The following is a 24,124-nucleotide window of genomic DNA, read 5'->3' as shown; positions in this document are numbered from 1 at the left end:
GCCAAGAGTGGGCCCAGCAGAGGATACCCCTGCTTGCTCCTCATGAGCCACCGCCCTCACTGCCTCTGCCCTCTGCAGTCACCAGCACCTCCCCATCACAGACATATTGCCAGCGGCCTTTCCTCACTGTCTTCGAGCACTGCCTTTTTCTGCCCAGTTTCTTTTTGGATACGTTTCTCTTGGTACCTTTGACTTTTTTCACCCCTGGGCCCTCCCTACCCCAGGGGGGTTGCCTCGTGTTCACAGTAAGAAGAAGCAGAAATCCATGCACCCCCCTACCCCTGATCATCACAGCAGCCTGGTTTTGTTCCAATCAGGAAAATGTTTCTTTCTTCCTATTATGTTTTTGTTTTTATTGAATTATAGTTGATTTACAATGTTGTGTTATTTTCTGGTGTATAGCAAAGTGGTTCAGCTATATATATATATATATATATGAATATATGTATTCTTTTTCATCATAGGTTATTACAAAATATTGAATATAGTTTCCTGTGCTATATAGTAGGACCTTGTTATTTATCTGTTTTATATACAGTAGTGTGTATCTGCTAATCTTGAACTCCCATCCCTCCCCTGCTTTCCCCTTTGGTAACCACAGATTTGTTTTCTCTGTCTGTGAGTCTGTTTTGTAAAGAAGTTCATTTTTCTGATATTGTTTTTTGAACCAAATAGTTTATATACAGAAGCCCAAAGCTGTAGTGGAAGTGATTTTGTATCTAATTAAAATTAAAATTACAAATTAACCCCATTAGCAGTTTTTTGAACCAAATATTTCTTAATGAGACACTGACTTTTTTTAGAAGATTAAAATTTTAAATACATTTGAATGGAAATTAATAGTTTTCAAATGATATGGTTTCCTCACGACTTTGTATCTATTAAATAGAAAGTCAATATTGTATTTTCTTTACTTCACTGTCTGTCTCTTTTGTGACCTTTAGCAAGATATAATAAAAAATAACACTTGATTTTGAGTCTTAGGTCTTTAGCACAGATCTGATCCTGGCCATCACTTAGGAGTTAGCATGACTTCACAAATCCCCAACCTCTTCTCTCAACGTAAAAGGGGACAAATAACGTACTTCAGGTGTGTTGGACTTCCTAGGTGGCAAAGAACCTGCCTGCCAATGCAAGAGATATAAGACATGCAGGTTAGAGTCAGCAAGATCCCCTGAGGAGGGCATGGCAACCCACTCCAGTATTCTTGCCTGGAGAATCCCATGTACAGAGAAGCCTGGTGGGATACAGTCCATGGGGTCACAGAGAGTCAGCCATGACTGGAGGGATTTAGCATGCACGCACATCCAGGTGTGTTAGAGAGATTTGAGACGGTTGGAGGTGTGAGAGCTCTGCCACTGAGCAGAGCCAGGTGGTCCGTGGTGTCAAGCCACTTCCTGTCCTACCTGGTACCAGAAAGTAGGTCTTGAGGTAGACAATATTTTCTCCTTTCTAACTAGGTTTTTTTTTCCCCCACGAGCCGGATACCTTCAGTGGATATTGGCACGTTGTTTAATCCAACATCCTAAATAGCAGTGTCCTAGAGTGTATGCAGGAAGCTTGCCGCCTGCAGAAAGAGAGTGACCCAAATCCTGTGATGAAATGAATGGTAGAGGAAGGCCATGATTCTTCTCTGAAGGGTTCTGTTTACGAAGCTCCTTGTGGCTTTTTTGCTTTTTCCATGAAAAACTCTTTGTCTTTTTGTCTTCTGCCACTGGCCCTGGTTACAAACAGGGCGTTGATGTGAATCCAGTTTCCAAATTGGAAATTAATGAGGTGTCCCATCCCGAGAGGCCTTCCTCCCGTTCTGTAGGGCGCGCTGGCCCCGGGAGCCGATGCCCCCGCCCAGCCAGGTCTCTGCTTTCCTGTTGACCTTCGCTGGGTGAGGGGGCCATGGGCATCCTTGCCGCTTCACCACAATCTGGTTTCTTGGCCTGAGAGTTTTTTTAGTCCGTGTGTCAGGTGTGACTTTCAGAATCAATGGGTTGTTTTTAAGCTGCCTGACCGTCTCTGGGCCAGGAAGTTCTTACTGGCTCTTCAGAGCTCCTACTTCAGCCCTTCGTATGTTCAAAAAGAAGGTGCAGATTTTCTGGAACGGAGGCATTAAGGGAGGGGCGGCCCAAGTAAGGTGACAGAGTTGTGGGAAGCTTCTCATCAGTGCTGAGTCCCAGGTTTGCTGGTGTTCAAGTTCTCATTGACAGATAAGGAGACAAACCGAAGGGGCAGTGGGACCAGTGAGGAAGAAGAGGCAGACTGAGCAGTGCCACCCTTGTGAGTGGCTAGCGAGTTTTGATCAGGAGTGGGGGATTTCAGGTTTTGCCAAGTTACAGTGAACATGTTTTAAGAACTCCTCGGGATTCAAAGTGGCCCCTGGTCAGGGCCCAGCACTACAGAAGAGGGTTCAGAGGGAGCCACTGAGCTGTTTAGACCCAGGATACATAGACATTGGGGTGGCAGAGTATCTAGGAACCTCATGGAACTTACTGCAAAAGTTTGTCCATAAATACTTCAAGGGAGAGGGTCTGGACCTGTCACTAGCTTTTTAAAGTAGTTCTTGACTCACCAGTTTGCGTGAAAATGGATGCCCAGTCACGGTGATCCGAGTCTCCCCACCCTGTGTGCAGTGGTGACCCCTGGTACATATGTAGGACTTTCCTGTGTCTTCTAGGAAAAGGGGACAAAACCCCCAAGAGGCCAGATACCCTCTGACCCGGATGCCTGAGGGAGTGTGTGAAAAAAAGAGCAGTGGAACCGAATGAAAAGGGACATTTCCCCAAGCTAAAGACAGACTGTCCAGCAAAATGTTGACACACGGAAGGAGGAGGATTGACTGACTGGGTTTGGAATGAGTCGTAGAAAAGGAAACAAGCTGAGTCTCCAGGGGAAATCTTTGAGACCACAAGAATGAAGAGGTCGTGGCCCCGTCATCCTAGAGGAGGTTGGAGCAGCTCCACGAGTGGGAAGTTTTCAGGAAATATGGCTGTGACGGAGGGACAAGCATGGGCTGACCTTGAAAGGGGCTCTTCTGGGGACCTGCACACACTGCTTCCCCTAGGACTGCTGGGCAGTTGCTCTAATTGCCCTTACAATTTCTTCTGCATTCAGTGCATGCACGCATGTGTGCATACACACACACACACACACACACACACACACACACACACACAGAGTCCCTGGAATTGCCTCTACAGTTTCTCCTGCGTTCAGCACATACACACACACATCTCCTGAGAGCCAAAGTCAGGACCCGCTTGCCACAGCAGAAGAGTCATCAGCATAATATTTTGAGTTGCTTGTATTTTGAGATGAGAGTAGTTTTTAAAATAATTCAGAAAGTATATTTTGAGGGTTTCCTTTTTTTTTTTTAAGAACATTAAAGTCTGATATTCTAGATCAAGACTCTTCATAATAAGGCTCTTTGCACTAAACCAAAGAAAAACGTGAGTGGTTTCTATTGTTCACTTCCCCGTGCTTAATGGTTGCCATTATAAAGAGTAGTGGTTCTTCCTTCAAGGGAAGGAGAGGGTGTCAGAGTGGTCTCTCTAGCTCTTCAGGTAGGAGCTGTGTGCCCTCGAATTCTCATGGTATGGACAGCTGTGGGCCGGGCCCTCCCTGTTCCCCACCGGGGAAAACCTAATAACCCTTCAGACAGGTGTTTTCAGGAAGCCTTGTCTCTGGAGTTGCGACCGGAATGGTTTAGCTGGTAAAGGGGGAAGGGGGCGGGGGGGGGGGGGTGCTCAAGTAAAAAAAAAAAAAAAGCTGGTACTCGTCCCTCCTCGTTTCCTCAGTCTCTGTAGAATGTGTACAGCTGAATGGTTGCATGAAAGAAAAAGCTGAAGGAAAAAAAAAAATTCTCCCTCACAATCCGTCCATCTCTGCAGATTCTCGCTGAATGGTTTGGCCGGACCATCATCCGCTCCTGCACCAAACTGAGCTACGAGCACGCGCAGAGCATGATTGAAAGCCCGACCAGGAGAATCCCGGAGAGGGAGCTGCCTGCCATCTCCCCCGAGCACACGTGTGACGAGGTGCACCGGGCTGTCTTGAACCTCCACGGAGTAGCGAAGGAGTTACGCCGACAGCGGTTTGCGGACGGCGCACTGCGTCTGGATCAGGTCAGTCGCTTCCTCTTTTCAACGCCGCCTACAGACCTGACTTCTGCCAAAGCCACGTGTGTGCGAGAATTAGCATAGCAGCCCTGGGGCTTGCCCCTCTGTCCTTTCCTCAGTCTCTGCCTTCAGATAATGGCCTCTGAGGCAGGCGGGAACCGCCTTCCTCGCGACTCTGCAGACACCCGGGGCCTCATGACGTGAGCCTGCTGGTCCTGTGGCAGAAGCCTCTTCCCTCAGCTCAACTCTGGCATTCCCTGAAGTTTGCCCACCCTCTTGTTTATTTCTCTTTCCACAATCCCTCCCTGAATGAACCCCTGTATTCTTATTTTAACTTCTTCGTGTCCAACTCTCTGTGACCCCATGGACTGTAGCCCACCAGGCTCCTCTGTCCATGGACAAGAATACTGGAAGTGGGTAGCCATTCGGTAGCCATTCTCTTCACCAGGGAATCTTCCCGACCCAGGGATCAAACCAGGGTCTTCCGCGTCTCCTGTTTTGCAGGTGGATTCTTAACCGCTGAGCCACCAGGGAAGCTCATTTCTTATTTGAGCTATCAGTTGTATGCTGAGGACACCAACATTAGTTTCTCCATCCCTGCCCTCCTTCCCCAGGCCCTACATCTGCCACCGGAAACTCCTCACCTGGCGCTCGCTGTCCCTTCTGCCTGACACAGTGACCAATACCCACAGGGAGCTGCACATGTGGACTGTATTCCCTTCCACCTCGGCTCCCTCCAGGGGAGCTGTGTTTCAATGGTCAGCCTTCTTTACCCCCATCCTGGCTATGCCGGTTGTACATGTTGTAATTACTCACTGTAACTGAATATTAGATACACTGATCAAATAAGAACATTTTTAAAAGCTGCCGTTCCTGTGAAAACTAAGTTAAATTGTTTGCAAACACTTGATGAAGATAAATCTTCAGAAGTTGTGCTGTTTGGGTGTGATGACTATAAAAAGGAGGGGGGGAAATCAAAATTCACGAGGAACTTTGTACTCAGATTGCATTATAGATATCTAAGCTCTCTCTTAATGAAACAAAAATGATAAATTATAGGCAATGAAGTATGCATAGTTTATCGGAAAAAAAGTATGTAAAAATCCGACTAGCATAGTCTTTTGTAAAAGTGAGGGTGAATTGAAGTGAAGTTGCTGTCGTGTCCAACTCTTTGTGACCCCATGGACTGTAGCCTACCAGGCTCCTCGTCCATGGGATTTTCCAGGCAAGAGTACTGGAGTGGGTTGCCATTCCTTTTCCAGAGGATCTTCCTGACCCAGGGATCAAACCCAGGTCTCCCACATTGTAGGCAGATGCTTTACCGTCTGAACCACCAGGGAAATCCTAAAAGTGAGTGGATGTGCATTTATATAAATTTGTTGTTATTGTTCAGTCACTTAGTCATGTCCGACTCTTTGTGATCCTATGGACTGCAGCACGCCAGGCCTCCGAGTCCATCACCATCTCCCGGAGCTTGCTCAAATTCATGTCCATTGAGTCAGTGATGCCATCCAACCATCTCATCCTCCTTCGTCCTCTTCTCCTGTCTTCAATCTTTCCCAGCATCAGGGCTTTTTCCAATGAATTGGCTCTTTAAATCAGGTGGCCAAAGTACTGAAGCTTCAGTTTCAGCATCAGCCTTCCAGTGAATATTCAGGGTTGATTTCCTTTAGGATTGATTGGTTTGATCTCCTTCTTGTCCAAGGGACTCTCAAGCATATTTTCTAGCACCACAGTTCAAAAGCATTATATAAATTAAGTTAAACAAATGTTTAGTTATGTATGATTCCCCTCCTCAGCCAGCTTCTGGAAAAGCTAACCCACCACCACTTCAAGCACATCAAATGAGAGAGTTCCGTTACACCATTTTAGAGACCCTTCCCCATCAGATCGTTATAAAATTGGATTAATTAAATATGTTAAATACTCTAAATACTGTAAAAGACCATCAGTGATCTCAACTTGCATTAGGAGGTGTCAGTGTAGAAGAATGATCACAGTTTCAGATTGCTGCTGATCTGTTGGCATGTCTTAGAGTGAGAATTTTATTGCTGAAAATAACTTTTTTTTTTCAATTATTTTTATTGGAGAATAGTTGATTTACAGTGTTGTGTTAGTTTCTCCTGTTCAGCAAAGTGAATCAATTATACATATACATATATCCACTCTTTTAGATTCTGTTCTCATATTGTCATTACAGAGTATTGAGTAGAACTTCCTGTGCTATACAGTAGGTCGTTATTAGTTATCTGTTTCATATATAATAGTGTGTATATGTCAATCCCAATGAAAATAATTTGAGATACTTGTTTCATCAGCCCTCTCAACTTGTAGATTAGAAGCTGAAGTCCTCAAAGGTTAAATGAATTTCTTAATATGCAAGCAATCCAGATAGCCAACTCTTCTTTCACTTTTCTTCCATTTACACCATGCTGACTTGAGAGAAAGAAGTTTCCCTTCCAAGTGAGAAGAAAACCCTGAAGTCCTAATTAGGTTCCAGGTAATTAAGGTTTGAAAATAATGGAATTGCATCCTTGGGGCTGATTCCTTGGCTCCAGCTCAGTGGGTAAAGAACCCACCTGCCAGTGCAGGAGACGCAGGAGAGGCAGGTTCGATCCCTGGGTCGGGAAGATCCCCTGGAGGGGGAAATGGCAACCCACTCCAATACTCTTGCTGGGACAATCCCATGGTCAGAGGAGTCTGGTGGGCTACAGTCCATAAGGTCGCAAAGAGGAGGATGCAACTAGACTTATGGCACACCAGAAAACAAGTTTGTGGACCACAGCTTTGGAAGAAGGGGCACATTGGTCTCCTGCGGCAGGTTCCTGGCAAGATCGTTGATTAATCAGCCAGACAGCCCATCCAGCAGTCCCTGCGTTTGTTCCCCTTTGCCTGCTGCCTGCATCTGCCCTCACAAAAATCCATTTTTCCCCAGTGCCTTCAGCACAGCCTGCTGTTTGGAGTTGCCCTCTGATGCTTTGTGTGCCCCAGTTCACTGTGTCCACATTTTTGGTGGCAGGTCTAAAAAAATATGTCCTTCTAGCCTCCTGTAAGAGGAGACAACATCTGTGTCCTGCTGCATGGCCTTGAATGCAGAACAAACCTGCTAAGCCAGAAATTTCCCCTTTCCAAGACATGTGTTTACCCTGATGATCTCCAGAATGAGTGAGGTGGAGGACACCAGCATGGGGCCTGTTTGTTGAGTCGAGGGGAGACTGGTTCAGAGGTCACAGTAACTACACAAACACAGAGCAACTTGATCACCAGGTGACTGCAGGCAGCAGCTTAGTCCAGAGCTGCCTGGCCCACATGTGAGACAGTGTATTCCCCGAGTTACAGGCTGCCTGGGCTGGCTCCTGTCCCCTGGGACCCTGGGACCACCTGCCTGCAGTCCTGTGCACTTACCCAGTGTACGCTCAAGTATTAGCAAGTTCTGTGTGACCTGTGGTGTGAGACACACTGGGAAGCACTGCCTTTGGGTCGGATTGCTGAGAGGTCCTAGCTCAGGAAAGTGACACTCCGATGTTTCTCTGCCCCAAAGGTCAGGTCAGGTGCCAAGTGTGTTCTATTTGCTTTTTGGTTGGTTGAGTTGAAAAATATCCCCTTTTCTGCTGCCATGTTAAATCTAGAATTTAACACAGATACTTGTGTTATTTATTTATGACAAGTGCTCAGTTGCTAAGTTGTGTCTGACTCTTTGTGACCCCATACGCTGGAGCCTGCCAGGCTCCTCTGTCCATGGAACTTTCCAGGCAAGAATACTGGAATGGGTAGCCATTTCCTTCTCCAGGGGATCTTCCTGACGCAGGGATCAAACTCGCATCTCCTCCATTAGCAGGCAGATTCTTTACCACTGAGCCACCAGGGAACACACACCACTCTTGTTTCTTAAAAAGTGTTCAGTTTTGGTGGCCTGCTCCCTCCTAGGGGTAAAAGTGACCCTGCCTGACTCCAAAGTGATAGGATGACAAGGCCTCAACACCTTTTGGAGTTGTGGCCTGAGCCATTTCCTTTAGAAAGGTCGGCAAGGGAGGATAGTGGGGTGCCAAATAGAGCCCCCAAACAAAGACATCTTAGGGAGTACTGACTGTTTTCAGGAAACTACAGCTTTCTGGTGCTTTTCCTTCAGCCTGCCCGTCCTCAGTCAGGTGAGAGTGCTTAGATGCCACCCTGTGTGAGGGCTTCTAGAGAAGCAAGCATGACTGCAGGAGGGAAACAGCACCGCGTCCGGAGTCCCTGCAGGCAGGCAGGGCATGTGAACAGCTCCTGCTGAGCCGCTGACTTTCTGGGTTTAGAGAAAGTTGTAGTGAAGAAAGTTTGATGTTTCCATCTTCTTAACTTTGGAGGCAAAGTTGTCCAAACTAATGGAACCTTTACTAAATTCTCAGCTGCATCTTATATGGATCCCACATAGTACAGTTTTGAAGCCCAAACTTAAAGCAGTTTCTTTGAGTGGACTTGATTATAAAGATCAACTTGGTGGAAACAGTTTTTAAATGCCTTGGGACCCAGGCTGCCGTAGAAGGTATCATGGATGACCTTGACCCTGCCCAGCCTTTAAGGCAGGCTCTGCAGACTTCCTGTAGGGAAGCAGTTTAGGGAAAGAGCAAGTTAGCCAAGACGGCATGGTCAGACTCTCTTGCCTCACAGACTCTTGCTCTTGCCCCACGTTTTGTAAATAATGGTTCCGTAATAGCTGAGATCGCTTATAGCACTGCACGTGTGTCACGAGTTACTCACTTGGCCACTGGCTACTTTTGTTCTGTAAGCATATATAAGCTCCACCTGGAAAGCCCTTGTGGTTAGGTTAGGTTATGTTCTGTCTGCAGTTCCTACGGCTCCTTAAGTCTTCTTCCAACCTCTTAGCTCATGCCTTGCCTACCTTGGGTTCAGCAAACAGTGCACACAGTGAGATACAGCATGGCAACCAGATAGAAACTCTTGTTGTCATTCAGTCACTCAGTCGTGTCTGACTCTGCATCCCCACGGACTGGCAGCACACCAGGCTTCCCTGTCTCCACTCTCTCCTGAAGTTTCCTCAAGTTCATGTCCACTGAGTCAGTGATGCTATCTAACCGTCTCATCCTCTGTCACCCCCTTCTCCTCCTGCTCTCAATCTTCCCAGCATCAGGATCTTTTCCAGTGAATTGGCTTTTCACATCAGGTGGCCAAAGTATTGGAGCTTCAGCATCAGTCCTGATTTAGGCTTTGTGGGCAAAAACAAGACCAGGAGCTGACTGTGGCTCAGATCATGAACTCCTTATTGCCAAATTCAGACTTAAATTGAAGAAAGTAGGGAAAACCACTAGACTATTCAGGTATGACCTAAATCAAATCCCTTATGATTATACAGTGAAAGTGAGAAATAGTTTTAAGGGCCTAGATCTGATAGATAGAGTGCCTGATGAACTATGGTCGGAGGTTCGTGACATTGTACAGGAGACAGGGATCAAGACCATCCCCATGGAAAAGAAATGCAAAAAAGCAAAATGGCTGTCTGGGGATGCCTTACAAACAGCTGTGAAAAGAAGAGAAGCGAAAAGCAAAGGAGAAAAGGAAAAACATACCCATCTGAATGCAGAGTTCCACAGAATAGCAAGGAGAGATAAGAAAGCCTTCCTCAGAGATCAATGCAAAGAAATAGAGGAAGACAACAGAATGGGAAAGACTAGAGATCTCTTCAAGAATATTAGAGATACCAAGGGAACATTTCATGCAAAGATAGGCTCAATAAAGGACAGAAATGGTATGGACCTAACAGAAGCAGAAGTTATTAAGAAGAGGTGGCAAGAATACACAGAAGAACTGTAAAAAAAGATCTTCACGACCAAGATAATCACGATAGTGTGATCACTCACCTAGAGCCAGACATCCTGGAATGTGAAGTCAAGTGGGCCTTAGAAAGCATCACTATGAACAAAGCTAGTGGAGGTGATGGAATTCCAGTTGAGCTATTTCCAATCCTGAAAGATGATGCTGTGAAAGTGCTGCACTCAATATGGCAGCAAATTTGGAAAACTCAGCAGTGGCCACAGGACTGGAAAAGGTCAGTTTTCGTTCCAATCCCAAAGAAAGGCAATGCCAAAGAATGCTCAAAGTACCGCACAATTGCACTCATCTCACACGCTAGGAAAGTAATGCTCAAAATTCTCCAAGCCAGGCTTCAGCAATACGAGAACCATGAACTTCCTGATGTTCAAGCTGCTTTTAGAAAAGGCAGAGGAACCAGAGATCAAATTGCCAACATCCGCTGGATCATGGAAAAAGCAAGAGAGTTCCAGAAAAACATCCATTTCTGCTTTATTAACTATGCCAAAGCCTTTGACTGTGTGGGTCACAATAAACTGTGGAAAAGTCTGAAAGAGATGGGAATACCAGACCACCTGATCTGCCTCTTGAGAAATTTGTATGCAGGTCAGGAAGCAACGGTTAGAACTGGACATGGAACAACAGACTGGTTCCAAATAGGGAAAGGAGTACGTCAAGGCTGTATATTGTCAAGCTGTTTATTTAACTTATATGCAGAGTACATCATGAGAAACACTGGACTGGAAGAAGCACAAGCTGGAATCAAGATTGCTGGGAGAAATCTCAATAACCTCAGATATGCAGATGACACCACCCTTATGGCAGAAAGTGAAGAGGAACTGAAAAGCCTCTTGATGAAAGTGAAAGAGGAGAGTGAAAAAATTGGCTTAAAGCTCAACATTCAGAAAACAAAGATCATGGCATCCGGTCCCATCACTTCATGGCAACTAGATGGGGAAACAGTGTCAGACTTTATTGTTTTGGGCTCCAAAATCACTGCAGATGGTGACTGCAGCCATGAAATTAAAAGACACTTACTCCTTGGAAGGAAAGTTATGACCAACCTAGATAGCATATTCAAAAGCAGAGACATTACTTTGCCAACAAAGGTCCATCTAGTCAAGGCTATGGTTTTTCCTGTGGTCATGTATGGATGTGAGTTGGACTGTGAAGAAGGCTGAGCACCGAAGAATTGATGCTTTTGAACTGTGGTGCTGGAGAAGACTCTTGGGAGTCCCTTGGACTGCAAGGAGATCCAACCAGTCCATTCTGAAGGAGATCAGCCCTGGGATTTCTTTGGAAGGAATGATGCTAAATCTGAAACTCCAGTACTTTGGCCACCTCATGCAAAGAGTTGACTCATTGGAAAAGACTCTGATGCTGGGAGGGATTGGGGGCAGGAGGAGAAGGGGATGACAGAGGATGAGATGGCTGGATGGCATCACTGACTCGATGGACGTGAGTTTGAGTGAACTCCAGGAGTTGGTGATAGACAGGGAGGCTTGGCGTGCTGTGATTTATGGGGTCGCAAAGAGTCAGACACGACTGAGCGACTGAACTGAACTGGGCCATCTGGTCTCTGTCTCAGCTACTCAGCCCTGCTGCCATGGTGTGAAAACAGCCAGGGACAAACAAACAGATGAGCACAGCTGTGTTCCAATACAGCTATAAGGACACTAAGAAGTTTGGATTTCATATAATTTTCATGTCAAAACATAGTATTCTTCCTTTGATTATTTCTGAATCATTTAAAAATGTAAAAACCATTCCTAGCTCATGAGCCATGCAGAAAGTAGGTGGTAGGCCACAGTTGACCTCTGGTCCATAATATGCTGAGCCCTGCCTAAATGAAATCCAGCTCTCTCCTCAGTCAGCTTTCAGCAGCACGTCACCACTGCACTGGGAAACTGGGCTGGGTCCTGGAGAGCGCTTGTGCTAAGTTACCTCTCGGGATGGTTCCATGCAATTAAGCAAATTATTCCTTTGATTAGTACCATGCTTGGCAGGTCCAGTTGGAGGCCTAAAGGAACGGATCTGTGTAGCCCCAGTCCCCTTACCCTGTTTTCAGTCGGGTAGCTTTCATTAGCCTGAAGCAGAAAGAGCAGTGGTTCTTAATTTCCCACCTCTACAAGCTTGGCAGCCTCTCACAGTCAGATCTCATCCCACCCACCCCGCCTTCCTGAGCCCATGTGCAGAGACGCTGGCTCCACCGTCTGGTAGGGTGTGCCGAAGTGGCAACTGTCAGAGTGAAGCTTGACTCTGAGCAAGCTCAGTGGCGTTTCTTCCCCAACCCTACCCCTGCTGCTGTATGCAGCAGTGTATTTTGTTGAATTATGCATTTAAAACTACCGTTAAGCATGTTTCTGTTCCTTCTCTGTAATATGGTTGTTCTTAAGAAATGAGCATTCCAGCTTTCTGCTGTTTAATTTTTGTACAGTGTGATAATACGTTCCAGAAAAGGAGAAGGAAATGGCAACCCACTCCAGTGTTCTTGCCTGGAGAATCCTGGGGATGGGGAGCCTGGTGGGCTGCCGTCTATGGGGTCGCACAGGGTCAGACACGACTGAAGCGACTTAGCAGCAGCAGCAAGGAGGATGGAAAATTCAAAGACGCTTGCCCCTTGGAAGGAAATCTATGACAGACCTGCTGCTGCTGCTGCTAAGTCGCTTCAGTCGTGTCCGACCCTGTGCGACCCCATAGATGGCAGCCCATCAGGCTCCACCGTCCCTGACATTCTCCAGGCAAGAACACTGGAGTGGGTTGCCATTTATTTCTCCAATTCAGGAAAGTGAAAAGTGAAAGTGAAGTCACTCAGTCCTGTCCGACTCCTAGTGACCCCACGGACTGCAGCCTACCAGGCTCCTCCGTCCATGGGATTTTCCAGGCAAGAGTACTGGAGTGGGGTGCCATTGCCTTCTCCTGACAAACCTAGACAATATATTAAAAAGCAGAGACATCACATTGCCAACAAAGGTCCATCTAGTCAAAGCTATAGTTTTTCCAGTAGTGATGTACGGGTGTGAGAGTTGGACCATAAAGAAAGCTGAGTGCCATAGAATTGATGCTTTTGAACTGTGGTGTTGGAGAAGAATCTTGAGAGTCCCTTGGACAACAAGGAGATCAAACCAGTCAGCCCTAAAGGAAATCAGCCCTGAGTATTCACTGGAAAAACTGATGCAGAAGCTTTGATACTTTGGCCACCCGATGCAAAGAGCCCACTTATTGGAAAATACCCTGATGCTGGGAAAGATTGAAGAGAGAAGGAGAAGGAGGCAGCAGAGGATGAGATGGTTAGAAGCATCCTGACTCAATGGAAGTGAATAAAAGCCAACTGCGGGAGATAGTGGAGGCTAGGGGAACCTGCAGCCAATGGGATCATGAAGAGTCACACACGACGTAGCAGCTGAGCAACAACAAGGAGGATAGACATAACCATCCTGCCTGGCTCTTCCTGTCTTGTTCCTTATGTCCTCACTTACACACAAGAGACAGCTGTTGATCAGGCGGCTGGATGTGTTGGGAGCCTTGGTCTGTATTTTCTTAGTCACAGGGTCCTCTATTCAGCCTGTCTTCAGGAGATGTTTACTAAGTACAGAAAGCAGGTATGTGGTGGGTGCTGGAAACGAACAGTCCCCGTTCTCAAGTTTCCCGTGCAGTGCAGGAACCAGCAGACCACACAGTAAACGCACAGTGCAGAGCCGTCCCAGGGGGCATGAGACCGCATGCGAGAGGACGGGCCCCGTCTCGGGATCCAGGATGACGTCCCAGCAGGGATGGTGTGCACAGCAAGACTTTAAAAAGCTTGAGGGGCAAGCCAGGCTCTGGATGCAAGGGGGGTGCGTTTCAGGCAAACTGCTATTGCAGGCATGGAAGAGGTGCGAGACGGCACCTTTGGACAGCGTCCAATTGTTCCAGATCGTGGAGTGTGATGAGAGAGGACAGCTATGGGAGAGGGCAGGGGCCAGGCTCGAATTCTGCAGGAGCGGGCATGGGAGCCGTGGGACCATTTCAGACACAGAAGGGACATGAACGGAACTGTGTTCTAGAAGAGCTTACTGGCTGCCTCATGGAGAGTGGACTGAAAGAGAAGAAATAAAAAAGAAAGCTTATATTTCAGGAGAGGAATGATGAGGGCTAGACCTGAGATTGAGAATGTGGGGAGGTAGAAAATTACAGATCAAGAGAGGAAGGAAGATTGGCAAGCCTTGACAAATTGGCAAGCCTTGTCCTAATTAGATGTGGAAGGAAGGGGCGCGGGTGCTGAGGGAGGAGACGTGTTTTGTTTTGTTTTTTGGCTCTGCTGCATCTTCTTTGCTATCGAGGCTTTTCTCTAGTTGCGACGAGAGCTGGGGCTGCTTTTCTATCAGAGCGCAGGCTCTAGGGCGTGTGGGCTCAGAAGTTGTGTGGTTCCCAGGCTCCAGAGCACAGGCTCAGTAGTTGTGGTGCACAGGCCTAGTTGCTCTGAGGCATGTGGAATCTTCCCAGACCAGGGGTTGAACCTGTGTCTCCTATACTGGCAGGCAGATTCTTTACTACTGAGCCACCAGGGAAGTCCAAGGGAGGAGAGTTGAATCAGGGACTCAGGCTTCAGGTTCGGGCACGTGCATTGATGCAGTACTACAACTGACAAGGACGTACCTTAGATTAGGAGAGCTGAGAAGTACCTGAGTACCTTTGGAGAGGAGAGTTGAGTTTGAGGGGCCACCTGGAGACAGAACAGGTCGAGATGTGGAATAAGCATGTGGGCATAGAGGTCTGGAGGTCGGTCGGTCAATCGGTCGGGCTCACCTAGAGGTAGCCATATGGGAGCCATGTCATCTCTGCCACCATAAGAATCGCTACCCTTCTCTTTCGGGTAGTGATAAACAGCACAGGAGGCTTCTACTAGAGGTTCAGGGTTCTGGTTGAATGTGGACAAGCCATGGAGATCGTTCTAGAACCAGGGAGGCTTGAAGAGTATTTATCACCCTGTCAGATTTCCCCCTCTTTTTTCCATTTACCAGCTTCATGATAATCATATAAGCAGGATTTTCATTTCCATGTGTACATCTCATTTATAAGTAAATCCACAGCCCAGGGTCTGTGCTCTCTTGAGAGGCTCCGGGAGTGAGGTTGGGGAGGGAATAGCCTCGGGCTCCAGCTCTCGGGGGGCATGGGGCACAGGACTTCCCAGTCAGAGGGTGTTGCAGTCCTTCCTTTGAGGGAGAGAGTGACTTAGCGATCACACTTTAATTTCATGTGGAATCAGGGAAAACAGTCCACATTTATGCATCCCAAGGCATGGATGAGACTTGAAAACTTGACCTGGTTGTATATAAACAACACTAATTACACCCACTTGTGTGAGCTGATCACTGTTTATGTCTTGTTAGCATACACATAAAAACTAACGCATATCATTAAGTGTTGGAGTAGGTCTGCTGAGCAGCTTGTTATTATAACCCTAAACTTTCATGTGCTCACCCTCCCTTTAGGCATGTCACATAGTCATTTACTCATAATTTTCAAAAATTAGAAGGAATGCAGGGAGTAGTATTCTGGAAGTTGTTAAAAATACAGACTCAGACATGATTTCTAGCCCTCACTGGACAGATGTTTCTTGGGCTCCTATTGTGTTACAACTACCGCTTCTAGTCCTACACAGGAGCCTGAGGGCTGTGGAAGACAAACTTTCTTCTACCCTAGAGGTGTTTAGTGAATTTGTGAAGAGCTGAATTTGTGAAGAGCTCTGCACTTACAAGAATCTTCAGCAAGATAAAAGCAAGGGCGTAGTAAGTTGACTTCCCTGGTAGCTCAGTTGGTAAAGAATCTGCCTGCAGTGCAGGAGAACCTGGTTCAATTCCTGGGTTGGGAAGATCCGCTGGAGAGGGGATAGGCTACCCACTACAGTATTCTGGCCTAGAGAATTCCATAGACTGTATCATCCATGGGGTCATAAAGAGTTGCATACGACTAAGCGACTTTCACTTTCTATGTGCTTATGAGAAACTTCAGTAAGATAAAAGCAAGGGCATAGTAAGCTGACACAGGGCTAAAGGAATACCCAGCCTCATGGTTCTTAGGTAGATGGAGTTAGTGAAAGCAGGCTGCTTGGGAAGGGCAGTCCAGAATCACAAGATGATCAGAGTGAAAGGCATGCTTGGTGAAGAAGAGCTGAGGGCCAGCCAATGCCCACTCCATCGAGATTCAAGGGATGTGTTCCATCACACTCCTCTCCCATCTGAGTTCTGGACCCACTGAGAAATAGACACACAAGTCAGATTGAGATCAAAATCGCCCAACTATTACTGGTGAAGTTTGGATTAGAGAAAGGCAGCCTGAGCCACTTTAGGCATTTGGAACAGCTCAGAAGTTAATGCTGTAAAAGGAAACTCTGATGGGGCGACTCGAGGGAGGAGGGGTGTATGCTCTTCAGACAGGGAGCTGGGCACCGAGTGCTGGGATGGCCTTTGCGGCTCGGCACCCTCCATTGAGCACCGGTAAGTAGCTGATGCTTCAGCTCTTGGTCAGAATAGCTAGGACGCATCCTCAGCAGAAGGCTGAAGACTGGTGTTTATATAACTTCAGAAAGTAAACATGGCTCCCACTCAACCTCTAGAAGCTTTTCAACTTGCCCTCTGGCTCTTTCTGCTTGCCTGTTATCCCGGCTCATCTCTTACAGAAGGGAGGACCTTCACCCCTATGCTGCTGCTGCTAAGTCATTTTAGTCATGTCCGACTCTGTGTGACCCCAGAGACGGCAGCCCACCAGGCTCCCCCATCCCTGGGATTCTCCAGGCAAGAACACTGGAGTGGGTTGCCATTTCCTTCTCCAGTGCATGAAGGTGAAAAGTGAAAGTGAAGTCGCTCAGTCATGTCCGACTCCTAGTGACTCCATGGATTGCAGCCTACCAGGCTCATCCGTCCATGGGATTTTCCAGGCATGAGTACTGGAGTAGGTTGCCATTGCCTTCTCCGTCCACCCCTATAGACCTGTCTTAAGTTTTCAGGCAGCTGAAAACTGAAACTCCAAATCCTGCTGCAGAGAAGCTAGCCTTGGCCAGCCCCTCCTGCCCTCCCGCTTAGGGCTCCCAGAGCATCTTATTTACACCCAACACCTGTCTGGATCATGTTTTCACATTGCTTTCACGTTTTCACATTTTCCATTCGCTTCCCTGTCTCCTTCTCTGAAACTATGAGTTCCCTCGGGCTAAGGACAGCATCTGTTCATCTTTATGTCTCTAGCCGCTGCCCAGTGCTTGTTTTTAAGGGTGTTTCAAGGTCTCTAAGCATCTCTATACACACTGGTCTTTTTGAAAAAAAACAATGGTAGTTATGATCTGGGAGAGGGACTAGCTCTGGAAGAGAGGTGTGCTTATGTAAGAGAAGCAAACACACGTTATGAATCAGAGAGGCTTCCTCCTGTTTTGAATAAAAGGCTTGGGTGTTTGACTACTTGCCAGGGCATACAGGGTTTAGGACAGGGTGTAATGAGGCCTTTCTCATGGAGGAGCTGCCTGGACAGGTATGAGGAGCCAGGAAGCTTTAGCTCCCCAGGGGGCTGGCAATGCTTCTAAGGCTTCCTGAGCACTTCTGTGTGCACCTCTGCATCCTCAGCCCTCTGTGCCCTCAGGGAGCCTGGCAGAGTGGCTCTCAGGGGAAGGCACAGAGGCTCCCAGCGTGCCAGTCTGGAGATGGAGATGCTCAGGCTTGTCCGCAACGTGATTTGCCAGCCTAGAAAGGTGGGCCAGGCACCCAATCCCTCCCACCTGCACCTGCCTCTCGAAAAGCGTCCTTCCTGGGTTGAGCTAATACCAGCTGTCATCCCCCATCTCCCTGGTGAGATGGAAATGATTCTTACCCCACGGTGGGATCCCCAGCCTAACACTTCCTCCATGAATTCTGATCAGAGCCTGGTTTCGCTTTTAATGGAAATGATTTCCACAAGACAGGGGTTGTGTTAGTTGCTGCTGGGCTTTCTGAGAAGAGAACTCACATCACAGCTGGGGTTGAGAGTGTGCCCAGATGATTCACACCTAAGTCCATAGCATCTCCAGGGGGCAGTGAAGTGAGATAGTGGGCTCTCACCCCAACCAAACGATACATGAGAAACTTCTGGGGGTCGAGCAGGGCGGTGGCCGATTCTCTCTGAGACGCGAGCCTTGCAGGTTAGTGGCCTTGACAGACAGAACGGATTTGGCTCTCCCAGGACCCTGGCTTTTGGGTAATTGTGCTCACAATGAGGAAGCTCTTGGACTCTCCCCTTCTATTCACAGGACACTCTGCACGTCCTCCTTCTGCCCCCATGTCAAATCCCACGTCACTCGAACATGAGCCAAACAGCTCCGTAAGAGGCATGGAATCCTTTGACGTTAGTAAAACCTGCACTGGGGAAAGGGAGCCCTTGCAGCTGATCCTTAGATTTCAACCATGACTGCTTCTTGGGGCAGGCCCAGTTGATTTCGATTTCCGTGGTTCTGTGAGCTGGGGGCTCCGCTGCTGCTGTTCGGTCAGCCATCTGTGCTGAACCCCTCTGCCAGACCCCGCTCCCCCAATGCCGCGTTCACCTGTCACTCAAGAACCTGCTGTCTCCTCCAGCAGATTTCACGGGTAGTGAGATTTTCGTTAATATTCTGGGATGAGAAATAGGATTTGGGGGTTACAATTTGCCAAACGAGAGCGTTTTCTTTAAAAGCCAGCAGCTGTCTACCACCTCCACGATTTTATAAATGAAACAATTTAGCACCAGTACAAAGGAAGACTTCATTTCACAGCTCAGGGCAGTCTCTTCCATTGACCTGGTTGAGCTTCATGGAAAACCTTCCTCTCGTGTTGTAGATCTTAGACCAGCCTTTGAGAGCTGCTGGAGAGTTCCATCAGATCCACACATCCCCTGGCTTTGGAGGCCCTCAGCAGTCAATTCCCCGTTTCCCACCCAGCTGTCTCCCTTACTCACTCATCCTTCCCTGCCTTTGCATAGCCCAGGCCTCTACTCACTTCCCCCAGCTCCCCTGCACCCCACTTCCTCCAGAAGCCCGCTTCAGAGAGGCCGCTTCCTCCTCCATCCATGTCTCTCGACCTCCTTCCTCATCTCCCCTCTCGGTGCCTGATGCAGTGCACCCTAGGTCTTCATTCATGTCACCCTGTCGTCTTGTCTCTTTATTCCCTTCCCCTCCCTCGCCGCAGAAGGCAGATACCTCGCTGACACTTCTCGCTCGCCATAAATCTGCAGCGTTGGTATGGAAGAGGCAGGCCGCAAGGTGTTCCTAGCACTCGAAGTGCCCCTGTGGTCAATGTACCCGTGGTCAATGGTGCTCCAGGACACGGTGCCCGTTTTACAGTCTAGAACTTGAAAATATAATCCTGTTTGTTATTCCTCAGGAAATTCCCACGTTTTTCAAGAATGGCATTATTGTAACCCAGTTGCTGCATTCTGTAACTGCTCCTGTTCCTGTTTTAAATGGCACACGACAGACGTCTTTAACCAAAGAGAACTTAAGAGCTTTAAAAGTATTTTATAACTTTAGACCATCCCTTTTGACTTCTGTTTTTAATTTCTCATATTAAAACATGTCTACCAGTTGGAGAGTACTGTGCTGGATACTGGGACCAAGAGATTAGAATGTGGCCCCAGCTCTCAGAGTAGCTTAATGTTTCACGGAGGGAACAGGAACACAGACAGAACAAGCAGGTGCACAGGGCAGGTTGGTTCGGGCTGAGTGTGGAAGTGGCTGCCGTGGTATTTTGCCTGAGGACTTTAGCTGTGATTTGAAGGGACCACTTTAAAACAAGGTCATTCTGTTTTTTAAGAGTTTTCTCCTGTACAAAATAAAAACTAGCAGTTTGCTATAAGAAAATGCTAGAAATGCTGAAAGTAAATTAGAAATGACTTAATTGCTTCCTGGAGTTGTGACACCCCCCCCTCCCCAAACCCCACCCCACATGTAATAGCTATGCTACGAGGATGTTGTTAGATTAAATAACTTGTGGTCATAAAACACTTAGAATGGTCCCTGACACATAACAGCAAATGGATGTTAGCCGTGTGCCGGGATGCTGAGAAAGGACATGAAGCAAAGGTGCAGGGGTGAGGAAGGCTGGGCTCCCACTGCTTGGTGTGAGTGGTCCGGTTAGGTTGGGTGTGTGAAGGGAACACTGCAGTAGGAGGTGAGACTGGGGGTATCCTGAAGCACTCAAGAGCCAGTACTGATGCTGGAATCACAGGGAGAGCTGGCAAGATTTGTGAGCGAGGAAGGAAGGAAAGTCACACGTCACCCCCCACCTCCCATCACTCAAACGTTCCCTTGGTACAGACATACCACCGTTTACATAACCCTTCCTAATGCTGTTACTGTTAGTGTTATTATAAATAACACTCCAATTAATATTCTTATGCATTGTTAATCACAGTTGTTTTGGATTATTTCCTTGGGAATATATACTTAGAATGACCAGATTAAAGGAGAGTAGCTATTTTTCTGTGATACTTTATCTTTTTATTAACTTTTATGATTGTATTATAAAAGTAACACATTTGCGCTATGAAAATTTTAAATTAGCAAGTAAACGCCAAAACAAAAGCAAAAAACAAGTAAGCCCCAAATAGCCGTCACCTACTAATAACATGTTTCTAGGTATCCTACAGCGTGCACGTTTTTTTTAGAGCTTTTGACACAAGCCATAGGATGATTTTCCAGAGAGGTTAGACTAATTTAGATCTTTCCCCGGCAGGAAACAATAGCACATTGTCCCTGCCTCTCACCAAATTGAGAGTTTGTGGGTTTTATTTAACCTTTGTTAATATGGTAGCTTGGAAATGGTATTTTATTATCATTTTGGCTTGCCTTTGTGTTAACCGCTTGTGGGTTCAATCCACTCTTGAGTCTTTCTATGAAATGAAGAAGCTTCCTTCTGCTATCACTACTCTCCTAAACCCTAGACACAAAAGCCACAATTTTAGCCAGAATTACTCTTTTTTCCCCAAGTAAGGTAATAATTTATATACAGTAAAATTTACTCTTTTTAGTATATGGTTCTGCAAGCAAAATCATTGTGGACAGTGACTGCAGCCATGAAATTAAAAGACACTCCTTGGAAGAAAAGCTGTGACAAACCTAGATAGTGTATTGAAAAGCAGAGACATCACTTTGCCAACAAAGGTCTGTATAGTCAAATCTATGGTTTTTCCAGTAGTCATGTATGGGTGTGAGAGTTGGACCATAAAGAAGGATGCTTTTGAACTGTGGTGCTGGAGAAGCTCTTGAGGGTCTCTTGGACAACAGAAAGGTCAAACCAGTCCATCCTGAAGGAAATCAACCCTGAATATTCATTGGAAGGACTAATGCTGAAGCTCCAATACTTTGGCCACCTGATTCGAAGAACTGGCTCATTGGAAAAGACCCTGATGCTGGGAAAGATTGAAGGCAAGAGGAGAAGGGGGTGACAGAGGATGAGACGGTTGGATGGCATCACTGACTCGATGGACATGAGTTTGAGCAAGCTCAGGGAGATAGTGCAGGACAGGGAAGCCTGGGGTGCTGCAGTTCATGGAGTTGCAAAGAGTCAGACACGATTTAGCAACTGAACAACAAGCTACACACACCACAACCAAGACACAGAACAGTTTCCTCAGCCCAGAAAATTCACGCACACCCCTTTGTAGTCAGCCCCCTCCCCTACCCTGGCAACCACTCCTCTGTTTTCTCTCCCTGTACTTTTACCTTTTCCAGAATGTCACGTAAGTAGAATCAGAATGTGGGTAGCTTTTAAGTCGAGCTTCTTTGACTTAGCATCACGCCCTTGAGGTTCTCCCCTGTGTTTTGTGTGTATCAGTGTTCATTCCTTTTAATTGCAGAGTAGTATTCCATGGTATAGATGTTCCACAGTTTGTCCATTTATCAGTTGAAGGATATTTGGGTTGTTTCCGGTTTGGGGCCATTATAAATAATGCTGCCATAAACATTTGCCTATAGGTTTTTGTGTGATGGTTAAGTTTTCACTTGGGTAAATACCTTGAAAGTGGGACTTGCTGGGTCATGTGGTCAGTGTATGTGTAACTTTATAAAAAATTGCCAGTGACGTGGCGCGCAGCAGGCAGAGAGGATGTGCTTACCCTTTCTCAACTCCATCTTTGCGGTAGCGGCGGTGGTGTCCATGATCTAGTCGCCAACACACAGCTCTTAGTCCACGCCTAGGAGCTATACACTCTCGAGGTGACCAGCCAGGAGATGGTCGCCCAGATCAAGGCTCCTGTAGCCTTGTCGGAGGGCGTCACTCCAGAAGATCAAGTCCTGCTCCTGGCAGGCATGCCCCTAGAGGATGAGGCTACTCTGGGGGCCAGTGTGGGGTGGAGGCTCTGAGCACCCTGGAAGTAGCTGATTGCATGCTTGGAGGTGAAGTCCATGGTTCCCTGGACCATGCTGGGAAAGTGAGAGGTCAGACTCCCAAGGTGGCCAAGCAAGAGAAAAAGAAGACGACAACAGGCCGGCCCAAGAGGCGTGTGCAGTACAACCTGTGCTTTGTCAGTGTTGTGCCTACCTTTGGCAAGAAGAAGGGCCCTAATGCTAACTCCTAAGTCCTCTGTAATCTTGGCTTTCTGTAATAAAGCCACTTAACCCAAGCAAAAAAAAAATTGCCAAACTGTTTTCCAGAGTGGCTGTACCACTCACCAGCAAAGTATGATAGTTCCAGTTTCTTTACCTGCTTATCAGCACTTGATATTATCCAGGTTTTTGTTTGTTTGTATGTTTTAGCCCTGCTAATAGGTGTGTAGTGGTATTTCATTGTGGTTTTAATTTGCATTTCCCTAGTGACTAAAGACCTTGAGCTTTTTCATGTGCATATTTTCTTTTTTTGGTGATGTGTCTCTTTGTATCTTTTGCCCACTTAACTGAATTGTTTGGTTTCTTATTACTGAGTTTTATGAGTTCTTTTTATATTATGGCTATAAATCCTCCATCAGATTTGCGAGATCTTTTCTTCCTGACTTTGTCTTGTCTTCTCATTCTCTTGTTTCTTTATTCCTTCTCGCTTAATCGTTTTAGACTCTTTTGAAGAGCAAAAGTCTTAAATTTTGATAAAGTCTAACTTACTGAATTTTTAATGGATTGTGTTTTGGTGTCACATCTAGGAAATCTTTGACTGACCCCAGGTCACAAAGATTTATTCCTATGTTGAAGTTTTATAGTTTTAAGATTTACATTTAGGTTCCTCACTTATTTCCTAGCCCCAGAAGTTTTCTTTTAGAAAACATTTCCATTAAAGAGACAGACACCCCTGGGCAGATGTGGGATGGATTCAGTCCTGGCAGCCTACCCAGGTATGGTGCCCTTCAGGAGCCATCTGGAAAGGAGTTGTGGGCCTCAGAAACTGCCCAGGAGTGGCTGTTAAGCAGATAGGAGTTTTCTCTGGCTTAAGACTGGGCATAATAGTGAAGGTTGCATCTTATAAAGGAGAGTTAGGGTGCTAAGAGAAAAACCTCCAAACTTTCTGGATAAATCCTCTGACTGCTGCCCAGAGTCCGGACGGTGAATGGTGCCAAGCACAGGACTTTGTCGATTACATGCAAACACCCATGTCAGTGACTCACTCGATCATGCTTTAATCTCATAACCGAGAGAGAGAGGCTTTTAAAAATTATCGTCAACAAGGCAGCTCGCTGGTTATGACTGCCATTGAAGTCGGGCTTTCCTCAGAACAGCTGGGGTGTAATGTGGTGGGAAGAAAGCCTGATGTGAGTGAGAGGCCAAGGACTGCTTGCCTGGGAAGGAAGGATGTGCAGCTAACATTTGACAGAAATCTGTGAGATGAATGACTTCAGCCAAGCTGAGCAGAGGCCTGCCATCTTTCATCCATGGGAAAATACACTGCAGCAAAAGAATTCAGAAAACAACACTGATTGTCAGTTTAGTGTCAGTCACTGCAGGGCAGGTAAGAAACAGTAGTCCAGAGCATGTGCCAGCCAATAAAGTTGATGGGAACCAGGAGAAGATTCCTGTCCCAGTAAAGGAGAACACATAAGAGTAGGCTGGCCATGGCTTCTCCAAGGGTCTTCCAGGCAGAGCAGTGTGGGGGTTGGAGTGTTCTGGCAGGTGCAGGCCATTGGCCCAGCTGGGTCGTAGGAAGCACTCACAGAGACAGTGGGAAATGCTATTAGAAGTGTGTGTGCATGCTAAGTCACTTCAGTCGTGTCCAACTCTTTGCAACCCTATTGACTATAGCCTGCCAGGC

The 24,124-nt window shown here is 46.9% G+C and overlaps 1 protein-coding gene and 1 pseudogene across 6 annotated transcripts in view; both read left to right on the top strand.

Moving 5' to 3' along the window:
• DIS3L2 (DIS3 like 3'-5' exoribonuclease 2) overlaps positions 1-24,124 on the top strand; it is a 356,275-nt gene that overhangs the window by 260,053 nt on the left and 72,098 nt on the right. For all 5 annotated transcript variants that reach the window (XR_015140204.1, XM_086335398.1, XM_086335394.1 and 2 more), the window contains one exon: positions 3,882-4,115. Coding sequence is in view for 4 of the 5 variants with exons in the window: in XM_086335398.1 (XP_086191524.1) it covers positions 3,882-4,115 (234 nt within the window). In the remaining variant the exon portion in view is untranslated. The remainder of the gene's footprint in view (positions 1-3,881; positions 4,116-24,124) is intronic.
• LOC147377665 (ubiquitin-like FUBI-ribosomal protein eS30 fusion protein pseudogene) lies at positions 16,360-22,526 on the top strand (annotated as a pseudogene). The gene is made up of 2 exons (XR_015149807.1): positions 16,360-16,396; positions 21,971-22,526. The product of XR_015149807.1 is annotated as a ubiquitin-like FUBI-ribosomal protein eS30 fusion protein pseudogene (transcript).

The sequence above is a fragment of the Bos grunniens genome, chromosome 2, assembly GCF_055505025.1.
Source record: "Bos grunniens cultivar Pamir isolate PY7600 chromosome 2, Bosgru_T2T1.0, whole genome shotgun sequence".
Taxonomy (NCBI): domain Eukaryota; kingdom Metazoa; phylum Chordata; class Mammalia; order Artiodactyla; family Bovidae; genus Bos; species Bos grunniens.
This window is presented reverse-complemented; position numbering and strand designations above follow the sequence as displayed.